The following is a 13821-nucleotide window of genomic DNA, read 5'->3' on the forward strand; positions in this document are numbered from 1 at the left end:
AATGTCCATATGCCGCGGGAGCGGCCCAAGAAATAGCAAAAAGACAACAACAACAAAAAAATGTCAAACGCTGGAGTTTGGGTCAATGGCGCAGCGGAAACGAATCTGACTAGGAACCATGAGGTTACAGGTTCGATCCCTGGCCTTGCTCAGTAGGTTAAGGATCTGGCGTTGCTGTGAGCTGCAGTGTAGGTTGCAGATGTGGCTCGGATCTGGCGTTGCTGTGGTGGTAGTGTAGACACTTCCTATAAAGTGTCTAATTCAAGCTTAAAAGGTGTTCCCATTGTGACACAACAGAAACGAATCTGACTAGGGACCCCGAGGTTGCAGGTTCAATCCCTGGCCTTGCTCAGTGGGTTAAAGATCCAGCATTGCCATGAGCTGTGGTGTAGGTTGCAGACTCGGCTCAGATCTGGCGTGGCTGAGGCTGTGGTGTAGGCTGGCAGCTGGAGCTCCAGTTGGACCCCTAGCCTGGGAACCTCCACATGCCACGCATGCGGCCCTTAAAAAAGGCAAAAAAAAAAAAAAAAAGCTTAACATTTTTTATTGTTCAATATAACACAAATAGAGGTGACATGGTCAGCTTAATAAATTATTACAAAGCAAAGTGACCCAGGCGTACCAGAAGCCCTCTACCTGTCCCTCCCAACCACAGGCCCTTTGCTTCTTCCCTCCCTCTGCTAACTCTTTCTTAGGATGATTTTTATGGCCTCACTTCCTTATTCTTCTTCATAGTTTTATCATTCAAGTGTACATCCTTGTATAGAAGGATTTTATTTTTTTATTTATCTTTTAAGTGTTTTAAAAAATCTAAGTACCCCAAAAAAAGGAGAGAGAAAAAGAAAAATCTATAAATATCTTGTCCATTAAAAAAACTTTTTGGCAGTCCCTTGGTGGCTCAGTGGTACAAATCTGACTAGTGTCCATGAGGATGTGGATTTGACCCCTGGCCTCACTCAGTGGGTTAAGGATCCGGCGTTGCTGTGAGCTGTGGTGTAGGTCAGATGCAGCTTGAATCTGGCATTGCTGTGGCTGTGGTGTGGGCAGGCAGCTACAGCTCTGATTTAACCCCTATCCTGGGAGCTTCCGTATGCCACGGGTTTGGCCCTAAAAAGACCAAAAAAAAAAAAAATCCCTTGCAGTTTTTTCTTCTTTTTTTTTTTTTAGGGCCACACCTGAGGCATATGGAAGTTCCCAGGCTGGGGGTCAAATCAGAGCCACAGCTTCCTGCCTACACCACAGCCACAGGAACATGGGCTCCAAGCCACGTCTGCAACCTACACTACAGCTGACAGCAATGCCAGATCCCCGACCCACTGAGAGAGGCCAGGGATCGAACCCACATCCTCATGGATACTAGTCGGATTCGTTTCTGCTGTGCTGTAGCGGGAATTCCTTCCTTGCAGTTGGTTGGGGAAAAACCCCACTGATCTATAGACAATCTAAATTTGTATTGATTGCATTTTTATAGTACACCATATTTCCCCATAAACTAGCTGCTGCTTCTAGATCTAATGTGCATTTGGTCGTTGTAAGACCACTTCATAGGTTGTTTGTGTTTCTCATCAGGAAGCATCCTTTGTCTGCTTTTCTCTCTTTCTGTGATGTTAGCAGCCATTGAGTATCATTGCCTGCATCCATTAATTTATTAGGTGTTAGGAAATGGTAATAGTCCAGCTCTGTCATTTTTGTCTCTGTTTATCTGTTGGAATACTTCTACCAAGAGAGAAACTTGCCACCTCACCCACTCTTTGTTTACCCAGTGGTATACAGGTGGTGTAGGAAAGGCTGGCGAATGCCCTATCTTTACTTTTTTTTTTTTTTTACCAGTTACAAGATACATTTATTTTCTATCATCCTTGGAGAATGACTGAGTCATTTTTTATTTTTAATAAGTGTGGCTATGAACTCTTAGATTTGAATATACCTAATCAGTTTCAAATACTTGCAGTTAGCTTTAGTGAAACTCGAAGACTGCTGCTCCTTTAGCCCATAGGAGTCTCTTCAAGTTGGCTCCAGAGTCTCTAAGCTTTCTGATTATCTGCAAGGATAAGATGCTCCAGGTTCATCCTGTACATTTCCTGCTCCAGACCTGGAATCCACCATTTCTCTAAGAAGTCCTGATTTCTTGTAGTTGGAAATGGGATTGCAAGGCTACAACCTGTGCGTTAGATATGCTTGTTGCTACCGAGATGGCTGTTGTTTCTAGGTCTTTTCCATGGACTGAGCTGGGATATATATATATATATTTTATATATATATAATTTACATATATATATATATTATTTATTTATTTGTTTGTTTTAGGGCTGCATCTGTGGTATATGGAGGTTCCCAGGCTAGGGGTCCAATCGGAGCTGTAGCTGCTGGCCTACGCCACAGCCACGGCAACGCCAGATCTAAGCTGCCTCTTCAACCTACACCGCAGCTCACGGCAACGGGGGATCCTTAACCTACTACGTGAGGTCAGGGATTGAACCTGCATCTTCATGTATACTCAGGCTCATTACTGCTGAGCCGCAGCAGGAACTGCAAAAGTGTATTTTCAAAGATAGAATATTTTCTTAGTTTATACTGATAACAGTTGAAAAATAGGACTAAGAGTGTTTACTTCTTCCATATAAACATTTTAACCCAAAATGCAAGGTTCGTACACAGTTTGTTACAAAATTTAAATTAGTAGGAACAACTCGGTTTAATCCATAGTTCTTAGCAAACCTGAGACTTCCTACTCTCTTCCTACTCTCTTCGCTTCACCCTAAGTATATCAGACTACTTGGTGTAACACATGTAGTTTGAACAGTCCTCTTAGGTGATTCCTTTTTTTTTTTTTTTTTCTGTCTTTGCTATTTCTTGGGCCGCTCCCGTGGCATATGGATGTTCCCAGGCTAGGGGTCGAATCGGAGCTGTAGCCGCCCGCCTGCACCACAGCCACAGCAACACGGGATCTGAGCCACATCTGCAACCTACACCACAGCTCACGGCAATGCCGGATCGTTAACCCACTGAGCAAGGGCAGGGACCGAACCCACAACCTCATGGTTCCTAGTCGGATTCATTAACCACTGCGCCACGACGGGAACTCCCTCTTAGGTGATTCTAATCTGTTCCTTCACTTCCCACCCCACTCCCCTGGGAAAGACACGTTCCAATCCCAGTTTCCTCACTTAGATCTCCCGAGGCCTCTCCTGGCCGGTTGGGACTTGCCCCTGGCCCTGATCTCTCTCTGCCTTGCAACGGGCCCCTGCCGGGGGGATGAGCAAGTGTGTGTTCACTCCCGTGGTTCTTCAGCCAATTTCTGGCTGTGTGTGTGTCACAGAACAGTACACCGTGACCGGGCTGATGGAAGCGACTCAGATGATGGTGGACATCGATGGGGACGTCCTTGTGTTCCTGGAACTGGCTCAGGTATGATGACAGAGGAAGGACTCTCTCCTACATTCTCAACTCTGGGCTCTGTCTGCCCCTTGGCAGTGAGTGGGGAACTGCTGGGAGGTGGTAAGTAGGAATGGAGCCCATTGGCAGACTTGGTTCTCTGCGTGGGCAGAGCCTTTCTCATCCTCCAGGCCAGAGGCTGCACCAAGAGGAGAGACTGGCCACGGGGGAAGGGACAGAGAGAAAGGGGAGGGCGAGGGAGGGCAGCCCAGAATCCTGTATATAAATATGGTTGCTGTCTGCTGAGGTCCCATAAGGGACACTGAGGACTCCATCTAAAACTAACTTCCCATGGAGCTCCTAGGTGGCCTAGAGGGTTAAGTATCTGGCACTGTCCCTGCTGTGGCTTGGGACACTGCTGTGGTGCAGGTTTGATCTCTGGCCTGGGAATTTCCAAATGCCACGGGTATGGCCAAAAAATAAAAAAAAACTTAAAAACTAGCATTAACTTCCCACTTCAATTTTCCTGAACAAGCAGGAAGAATCTCCCACACCAGTCCTCAGGGTGCCAGAATTCTACTGCTAAAAACTAATTTAGGAAGTTCAAGCATGGCAGACACACCTGGGAAGTCAGCTCTCTAAGCCTGGTTGTCACACCTCAGTGCAGGCTGCTTGGGGCCCTGAGGGCGGGGAGGACAAGGGGTCAGATTGGAGGGGGGCAGATGCAGTAGGATGCCACCACATAGGACTCTGGATTCCCAGGGGTGCCCGGGGCAGTTCAGGGCTGAGGTGGTGATGGTGACAGTATCAAGGAGCAAATCCATTGTCCTCTTCTTACAGTTTTATGTGGCCTTGCCTCTCGAGCTCTGCTTTTTTATTTTTTTATTTTTTTGGTCTTTTTGTCTTTTGAGGGCCGCACCTGTGGCATATGGAGGTTCCCAGGCCAGGGGTCCAATCGGAGCTGCAGCTGCCAGCCTATGCCACAGCCATGGCAACACTAGATCCAAGCCGGGTCTGCGACCTACACCACAGCTCAAGGCATGGCTGGATCCTTAACCCACTGAGCGAGGCCAGGGATTGAACCTGTAACCTCATGGTTTCTAGTTAGATTCGTTTCCACTGCGCCCTGATGGGAACTCCTTGAGCTGTGCTCTTTACGACTCAGGGTGTTTGCCCACCTGCACCAAAGCTTTGGGTCTGCAGGCAACTATAGAGGTCTATGTGCAGACCCCCACCCAGGGTCCCAGCACAGATGCTTCCCATGTGTTCCCAGTTCCACTGTGCGTACCAGCTGGCCGACTGGTGTCTCCATCACATCTGTACCAACTATAACAACGTGTGTCGCAAGTTCCCCCGAGACATGAAGGCCATGTCCCCAGGTGAGCATAACGGGCTGTACCTGTGCCTCTCCCTCAGCTTGGGTCCACATACCTGACCTGACTCCAGGGCACCCCAAGGCTGCCAGAGACCCTTGGATCTAACTTGACCTTATAGGTGGGGAGCAGCCCGCAAAGATGTATCCAGCCAAGCAGAGGGGGGCTCAGGAGAAGCGCTGGCCCGGAGGGCCTCTGGGGATCTCAGGCAACTCACTCTGCCCCTTTGGTATTTTTCCAAACTTTTGGGAGCAAACTCCACTCCAGTATGCAATAAATTTTATACCATGACCCAGACCACATATAGGAAAAAATAATAGTTTTCCATGCTGCTCATGACCAACAACATTAATTTCATAACCTAGGAATGGGCACAAGTCACAGCTTGGACGACAGCTTGGGTATCCTCTGAGGTCCCTGCAGCTCTGCCTCGGCCTAATTGATGTCTCAGGTCCTGGGGCCCAACAGGAAGCTCATGGGCTTCAGGGAGAGGTGGGGCTGGCCTCCCGAGTTCTCACTGCCCCTTGGTCTGGAGTTCTTGGTGTGCTCCACCCTGCTGTGACCCTCTTCCCTGCTAGCAGGCTGTCCCTGTATCCTACCAATTCTCCTAGGACCCTCTCTCCTCTTCACCCTTCTTGGGTTTTCTTTTAAAGCACAGCTCCAATCTCCATCACTCCACCTGTTCAAAATTTCCATGGCGCCCACATGTTTTCCAGAATAAGTCCAAACCCCTCAGCCCAGCCTTCCCTCCCATCTGAAGTACAACCCCCCCCCCCACACTTGCCCTCAGAACCTAAGCTCTGCCAGATACCTCTCCTGTCACCCCAGCCAGTCTGAGCATCCTTTTTTTTTTTTTTTTTTTTTTTAAGGGCCACACCTGTGGCATATGGAGGTTCCCAGGCTAGGAGTCGAATCAGAGCTACAGCTGCCAGCCTTCACCACAGCCACAGCAACACCAGATCTGAGCCACATCTGCGACCTACATCACAGCTCACAGCAACACCGGATCCTTTACCCACTGAGCGAGGCCAGGGATTGAACCTGCAACCTCGTGGTTCCTAGTCAGATTCATTTCCTCTGCACCACATGGGAACTCCCTGAGCATCCTTTTGCAGACAGCTTTGCTCACCCTTTCTCCCTCATCCTTTGTCTAAGCCTGCTTTCTTCTCAGGACCCATTAGCCCCATTTAGATCTCTCTGGCTTTGAAGAACAACACCAGTGGAAATGCCTTTCCCCAGTGGACCAGCGGCCCCACTCGCTGGACACCTGACTCTCTTTAGGGGGCTCTCTGAGGGCAGAGCTTCCACTTTCAGCCCCCAGAGGCTGGGATGTGCTCCCCACAGGACTGAAAGCCACCTGCAGGCCCCGTGGGAACAGGGCGGGGGTGGGAGTCCCTCTTCCCCTTCACCTGCCTCCGTTCTCGCCAAGCCCTGTGTTCTGCTCCAGAAAACCAGGAGTATTTTGAGAAGCACCGCTGGCCGCCCGTCTGGTACCTGAAGGAGGAGGATCACTACCAGCGGGCCCGAAAGGAGCGTGAGAAGGAGGACTATCTCCACCTGAAACGGCAGCCCAAGCGGCGCTGGCTGTTCTGGAACAGTCCCTCCTCACCGTCCTCTTCAGCTGCGTCCTCTTCGTCCCCATCTTCCTCCTCGGCTGTGGTCTGAGATGCTGCCGCCCTCTTCTGACCCTGCTGCTCTCGTCCCCACTTGTCCTTGCCCCTCTGCTCCTCTGCATCGCCCCCTCCACCTTCCAGGGACAAAGGACTCACATAACCAGGACCCCATGGGCAGAGCTGCTCTCACCAGCCAACACAGCTCAGCAAAGAGAGGAAGGAGCCAGGCCGCGTGGATCAGAACAGGGAGCCCCCCCACCTCTGCTGAGGTCCCGCTTCCAGAAACCGAGGCAGGAGACGATTCTCGGGAGGTGGGGAACAGGAGAAGAGCTGAGGGCTGTGGCACCTTGTCTCTGGGTCAGAGAACCCTAGAGTCAAAGGGAGAACTCCCCCAGCCGCGAGGCTGCGTGTCTTGGGTCCACGGAGGCAGCTCCCTCCCTGGGAGTGGTGGTGCCCAGGAAGGGCCCTTTCTCGGGGGGCCGTGTGTTTCCATCCATGGACTTGGGGGGTTGCAGATGTTTTGTGGGCATTTCCACGTGGAGCCTACTCAATTCCTCACTGGAGAAGTCAGGGTAGAAATTAAGCCTTTAGAGCCCAACTCGAGACTTCCACACCTGGGGTGCAGCTGCCAGAGGCCATGGGTGGAAGGCTTGCCCTCTGCGGGCACCCCTGCCATGGCTGTGGGCATCCAGGCCTGAGAAGGGTGGCAGAGATTGTTCAGAGCTGCAGGTCTAGAAGCAGTGCCTCTTGGTGCAGTGAGAGACTTTTCTCTCCCCCCTCCTTCACTGCTCAGATTTCCAGATAGAAACCAAACAAAACAGCTGGAACCGGGGGAGAGAAGGAGGCGGGGGATGGGGGCCTGGGCGCAGCAATCCCGTACTCCTCTGGGCCCTCCACCCCCCACCCCACCCCCCCGCCTCTGGTCAGCACAGCTTCTTATGGGATAGGGCAAAATTAGCAAAAAAAAAAAAAAAAAAAAAAAATACCCAAACAACACAAACAAAATCACCACCAACAAAAACACTGTAGCCTCTATCCCCTCAAAGAAGGAAAAACAGAAAAAGACCCTGTATGGCTTACATTGTTATGAAGCCGAACAGGGTCTCTATATGGACAAGACAAAGATTGAGGTAGTCCATTTGACTCGGTGATTTTTCAGGAAAACTGTGTCACTGGCTGTGACCGAGGAGGCCCTGGCCCTGCTGGCTGGCTCTGGGCAGCACGTTGCACGCCTTCCGCATGCTGGGGATGAGGTTTCGGGGCGGGGAGGGTGGGCTCAGGAATCAGTGTGGCATTAGACTTGTGTGTTTGCCCATCATGAGAACCAGGCTTTCCTCACCTCCAGCAGGTGACCCTGTACCATGTGAAGGTGTTGGGAGGGGTGGGGCGGAGAGGGTCAAAGGTCAGGGAAAAGACCACTGATGTGGAGAATAGGAGTTCCTGTAATGAAGGATCACAGCACATGACCTTACCCAGTGCTGGTTAGTGCTCAAAGGGAAGGAGAAGAATGGGGAAAATGAACAGGAGCAAAGCCAAAGTCAGTCCAGGGAAGAGGAGGGAGGAGACTGGAGGAGTGTGAAGGACCAAGATGGTAGCTTTGCAGCCACACGGAAAAGCTGAGCCCCAACTGACTCTCTCCCCATTTAATTATCCTGATCCACATTTTACTTCCCAAGTGAAGACAGAGACAGAGTCCCTCTGATGAGGGCAGAACCTGAGAATCTGAGCTCCTGGAGCTCAAGAGTCACCTCACCTGTGAAAGATGCTTGAAGAAGAGGAACTGATTTTCGGTCCCAGGGCCCTGGGCGGGTTCCACCACCCAGTCTGGCTTCAGGTCTGGAGTAGAGCAAACCCAGAAACAAGGGCAACCTGCATCAATTTTGTGGTGCCAAGACCTAGAGGTTTGAGGTTAAGGCCTCATCAAAAAAGGTGCAGGAGGTGGCAGGTCCAGTGGTCTTAAGTGTCTGTGACCCATGTTGTCTGGGTCCCAGGCTTCTCCAAGGCCCTGGCTGCCCCCCTCCGCAAGTCCTCCAGGAGGTGAGCTGGGAAACAGATGTGTGCTGCCCTCTACTGGCTGGTCAGTTCCCGTCGGCTGAGCTTGTAGTCCTTGGCTTCACAGTGGGGCTGAGGAACCATGGACAGGGGCAGGAGGGGAGCCCCCTAGGGGTGTGGGGGTGCAGCTCTGCACCCAGAACCTTCGCTCTTGGAAGGGGACAGAAGAAGGGCTATGGGGCCTCCCAGGAACTCTAGGTGGGTGGGAGAAGCAGAGCCTAAGGTCCCAGATAAGGGTATTGAATCTCCATGAGGTTGCAGGGCGAGTCAACTGGCGCAATGATGAGGGGGCGGGGGCGGGGGGGGGGAAGTTGTAGGAGATCATGGATGTGAGGCCATAGGATGACCCCAGCAAGCAGGGTCCCGCCCCCCAGGGGCCCACTGCCTCTTCCCAACAGCTCTGTCAAAGCCAGTCGGCACCTCGTGGGAGCCTAACAGGCCCAGGTGTGACCCAGACACCACCTGGGGTGGCTGTGGGGGAATGGGGCCAAGCTGGGGTCCCTCTCCCAGGGGAAGGACAGGGAGGAGGACTGAATTCCTGTCCCCCAAGAACCTAGTGACAGGAAACCAGAGTCAGAGCAGGAGACACCCATGTAGGGTGAGCCTGAGGCATAAAAGGAAAGGAGTGGGTCGCAGCAAGACAACATACCCTGCACCTGTGTCACTCAGCTGCTGCAGGAGAGAAAAAGAGAATGGGGAAGAAAAACACACACGCCTCTTTTTATATAAAATTGCATATTTAATTTGGTCATGAATTCATAAACACATGAGTATTTTGTACCTAATGGCCTTTCTTGCATTGTTTGATATTTCCAACAAATTCTTCAAAGGTGGGAACGTCCAATGGAGAGAAGCATGAAAAGATACCCAGTGATACTAATGAAACACTTATTAAGTGCCTTTCGTTGGTCAGGTGCTATTTGGACTGGATATGAAACAAAAAAAGACAATCTCATGCTCTCCTTATGATTACCTGAAATAAACATGACAAACACTGACAAGGCTAATACTTTAGAAGGCACTCAAGGAAGTCCTCCGAGAAAGGGACCAGTGAACTGAACGTGATTGCCAAGAATTCATTTCTCTCTCTGAAGATGAACAGTGTCCTACCAGAAGGAACAGCGAGGGCAGGAAAACACCCGACTTCCAGGAAAGGGAGGGGCAGCCGGGCAGGACCTCTGGAAAGAAGGGGGAGGGGACATGGCACCAAGGCCACTGAGGTAGGACCCCTACCAAACTCCATTAGAACACCATACCCTGAACATGCCTAAATGCTCAGCCTCTTCCAGTTTGGGCCCAGCCATACCACTCTTGGAGACAGTTTTGAGAATGGAAAAACCCTAAACCCAAGAATGACAACTTCCGTAACATTATCCTGCCATGACTGCAATACTGCAGGGAGAGGGATGGTGGAAGAAGGGCTGAAGTGGTTACAAAATATTTTTAAAAGTTAAGAAAGTGGTTTGCCACCCTTCAGCTGAGGGGAGGGAGCTGCAGTGGGACACCTCCCACTAAGGGCTGGGAGGGACAGTTAAAGAAGGAGTAAAGGTATAGGAGGAGGAGCTACGGGAAGGGAGGAGTCACAAGTGGAAGCCAGTTTTCATGCGTTTTTTGGTTGGTTGGTTTTTTTTTTTTGGTTTTTTTTTTTTTTTTGTCTTTTTGTCTTTTTGCCATTTCTAGGGCCGCTTCCACAGCATATGGAGATTCCCAGGCTAGGGGTCTAATCGGAGCTGTAGCCGCCGGCCTATGCCAGAGCCACAGCAACACAGGATCCGAGCCGCGTCTGAAACCTACACCACAGCCCACGGCAATGCCAGATCCTTAACCCACTGAGCGAGGCCAGGGATCGAACCTGCAACCTCATGGTTCCTAGTCGGATTTGTTAACCACTGAGCCACAACAGGAACTCCAGTTTTCATGCTTTTATTCTCAAAATTGTAATACAGAGATCAGCCAAGATGACATAGTAGAAAGACCCTGAGCTCATGGCCTCTTGCAGGCACCCCCAAATCACAACTCTCTGCAGAAAACCACTGATGAAAAAGACTGGAACCTACCAGGATAGATCTTCTACAACTAAAGACAAAGAAGGAACCGCAATGAGTTGAGTGGGAGGGGTGGACACGCAGTATAATCAAGTCCCATTCCCCTGGTTGGATGAGCCACAAAGTGTAGAATAATCACACTGCAGAGGTTACTTCTACAGGACAGCTCTGAGTCTCACATCAGGCTCCCCAGCCCAGCACCAGCAAGATGAGCCTCTAAAGCATTTGGCTTTGAAGGCATCCCTAATTTCAGATGTCCTGAAGAACTGGAAGAAATAGAGACTTCACTCTTAAAAGGTGGACACAAAACCTCACATGCACTGGAACCTAGAGCAAAAAGCAGTAACTCTAGAGGAGCCTGGCCCGACCTACTTGCTGCTTAGTGTACCAGAGAGGAAAGGCATGGGTGCAGCGCACCCTGGGGACATATATACTGGTAGCAGCCATACTTTGGAGCTCCTACTGGTGGACACTGGTGCTGGCTGGCACCATTGTGGGATCCTCCCTCTTAACTCCCAAGACCTGCCTCCCCCCGCAACTGCTTTAGGCACCAGTGCTGGGATGCCTCAAGCCAAACAACTAACTGAACTGGGACACAGCCCCACCCATCAGCAGAGAGACTGCCTAAAGACTTTGCAGAGCCACCCAAGCCTTGGCACTACCCACCAGCAGGCCAAGACCCAGCTCTACTCCCCAGTGGGCAGGCACAGGCCCTGCCCTCCAGGAAGCCTACACCAGCCTCTGGACAGCCTCCAGAGGGCAGGGGGCAGACACTAAGTGCAAAAAACCTCACAATCCTACAGGCTGTGGCCCCAAACTGTTCTCAGACCCTCTTCTGGGACCAGCCAAAATTGAATCAGTAATAATAACAATGATAATAATAAACCCACAAACCAAATAATAAAAAAAAAACCCAACGAGCCTTCACAGAATAATTCCACCAAACATCGTGAGAATTAACACCTATCTTTCTCAAAATATCCCAGAGAATTGTAGAGGAAGGAACACTTCTGAACTCATTCTACGAGGCCAGCATCAAACTGATACCAAATCCAGACGAAGATATCATCGAAAAGAGAAAATTGCCATCCAATATCACCGATGAACATATGTGCAAAACTCCTCAACAAAATATCAGCAAACCAAATCCAGCAATACATCAAAAGAATCTATACCATGATTACGTGGGATTTATCCCAGGAATGCAAGGATTTTTCCAATATCTGCGAATCAACCCATATAGTATAGCACATCAGCAAACTGAAGCATAAAAACCATATGATCATCAAAACAGATGCAGAAGATTGTGACAAAATTCAACATCCATTTATAATGATAATTTAAAAAGCTCTCTGCTAAATGGACATAGAAAAAACATACCTCAACATAATAAAGCCTGTGTATAACAGACCCACTCTCTGCTCATTTGTAAACATTTACCAATAAATAATATAAATAATCCCATATCTATAAAATAATCAGTTGGAAATGATGGACACTTTAAAAGTTGGTTATCTACTCCTAGACAAGTTAAACTCCCATATGAGGGAGAACTGAACTCAATGATGCCTCCTAAAGCGATGGGCTTTTTCCTCTTCCTTCTTTGGGTTTCTTTTGTTATTGTTGCTTGCTCCTATTTTAGGAACTCATGCAGGCAACCGAGTAAGTGCATTTCCAAAAAGTTTTGTGCATTTATACAAATACGTACAAAAATATAAAAATAGACAAATGTATATCATAAAATATCATAGTACAGTTAGACAATTAAGAATAAGCATATCAATCCAAATGGAACTCACATTATAAAAAGTACAAGTAAAAAGTGCAATTCTGTTAGGATAAGAGTGTCCTGAACAGAATGATATCCTAAATCAGCTCTCAGTAAATTCACGCACATATTCATAAATGTTTCCACCATCGCTTATCAATGACATTTCTCAAAAATTACTCTAGTTTAACCAAAAAGTTCTAGAACTTTACAAGTGTGGCATATATCCGAAGGTAGACTTCATTCAAGTATTTGGTCCAAGTACCTGATGTTTCTTTCAAGCTGGTATCTAATCATGCTTCCCTTTCCAGCAAAAAACATAAAGTAGGGAAGCTGTGGTTTCATAAAGAGATCCTTTTACACTCAGGACACAGCAGCACCAGCTTCACTTTCTTTGAAGACGAATTTTCCTGAGTCCACAAGCTTGTCCTCAATTTCCTCCTTTGCGGATCTTTGCCCCAGTGCTTCCAAGGCATCGAGGAGGTTGTTGACTGAGGCCTCCCGCCCTTTGCGGCGGACCCAGGTCTCCAGCATCTCATACAAGGCATCCCCGGTGTTCTGGGCGCGATCTCTGCTCTGAAGGATCTCATTTTGGGTGAGGTCCATCTTTCTCATGAGTTTGTCCCAGCAATCACAAGGCACGATGTTGGAAAAGTCATCAAAGAACTGCCTCAAGCCTAGGTTGGGGGAAAGTCACAGAGAGAAGGTTGGGACCAGCTTCAGAAAGGGCAGAGGACCCTCGGGCAGGCCTGGACCCCAGGGCGGGACCTGAAGAGCTCCCCCTGCTGAGGCAGCTGCTGCTCTGCATCCCTGACCTGCTTCCCAGCCACAGAGAAATCAGGCCACACGCTGCCTGGGCCCCCTAAGTCCCTAGGACACCGTAGGGAGTCAAGGTCACCAGAGAATCCTGTCCTAAGTGAGGGAGAAGGGCCCACCGGGGAGGGGAAACGGACGTCATGGAGGGAGAAGGCAGTAGTGGCAGGAGGCAGAGGGGGCCACCTGCCCCTCTCAGGAGACTCAGGGTGGCACCTGCCCCTCTCGTGAGACTCAGGGCCCCCAGCTGCACTGGGGACCCAGCAAGGCCTGGAGCTTGGAAGGTCTCTGGCTTCACACTCAGCTCGGCCTCCCTGAGCTGGATGGGGACAAACAGACGCTAACATGTGAGGTGGAGCCGAGGCCGCCCGCCTCGTGGGACTGTACTGGGGATGCAGGGCAAGCGTGTGCAACGCAGTGCACACCACCGTGCATAGGTACCTAAGGTGGCCGCTGAAGGAAGTTCATATTCTCTCACAGCTACGCTGGAAAACGTAAAATGTTAACAAGTTATACTAATTTCCATAAAATATGGCACGGACTCAATACATTCCAAAACGTTCATCTCAAAATGTAATAATGGTCAAAAATTGTTGATGGGACCTATTACATTCCTGTTTTCTACCAATTCTTTGAGATACGGGATCGAGTTCTAACACAGCTCATCAAATGCGGCCACAGGTCAGCTGCCCCACAGCCTCCTGGGACCAGTGGGTGCCCTGCTGGACGGCACAGCCCCTGAGGTGCCTCAGAGTGGGCAGACCTGGCTCTGAGGCCTTTAG

At 49.9% G+C, this 13821-nt stretch overlaps 2 protein-coding genes across 14 annotated transcripts in view; one reads left to right on the forward strand and one right to left on the reverse strand.

The window, feature by feature from the left end:
* The window catches only part of RHOBTB2 (Rho related BTB domain containing 2), a 31843-nt gene extending 24461 nt beyond the window's left edge, over positions 1-7382 (forward strand). For 2 of the 5 annotated variants that reach the window (XM_021073203.2, XM_003483388.5), the window contains 3 exons: positions 3320-3408; positions 4649-4754; positions 6196-7382. In XM_021073203.2, the coding sequence (XP_020928862.2) occupies positions 3320-3408; positions 4649-4754; positions 6196-6413 (413 nt within the window). In that variant the 3' untranslated portion in view covers positions 6414-7382. Of the gene's footprint in view, positions 1-3049; positions 3805-4309; positions 5456-5640 lie in introns of those variants that run through there. The other 3 variants (XR_014828277.1, XR_014828278.1, XR_014828279.1) reach the window with 3 other exon arrangements.
* A 1749-nt stretch (positions 7383-9131) lies between these two features.
* LOC100624226 (tumor necrosis factor receptor superfamily member 10A) overlaps positions 9132-13821 on the reverse strand; it is a 35259-nt gene continuing 30569 nt past the window's right edge. For 8 of the 9 annotated variants that reach the window (XR_014828305.1, XR_014828303.1, XM_084997612.1 and 5 more), the window contains one exon: positions 9132-12903. Coding sequence is in view for 6 of the 9 variants with exons in the window: in XM_005670431.4 (XP_005670488.2) it covers positions 12590-12903 (314 nt within the window). In the remaining 3 variants the exon portion in view is untranslated. The remainder of the gene's footprint in view (positions 12904-13821) is intronic. The other variant, XR_014828304.1, reaches the window with a different exon arrangement.

The sequence above is a fragment of the Sus scrofa genome, chromosome 14, assembly GCF_054392235.1.
Source record: "Sus scrofa isolate SSC_HxYL_T2T_F1_AM1 chromosome 14, Sscrofa_HxYL_maternal_Yorkshire_Landrace_v2.0, whole genome shotgun sequence".
Taxonomy (NCBI): domain Eukaryota; kingdom Metazoa; phylum Chordata; class Mammalia; order Artiodactyla; family Suidae; genus Sus; species Sus scrofa.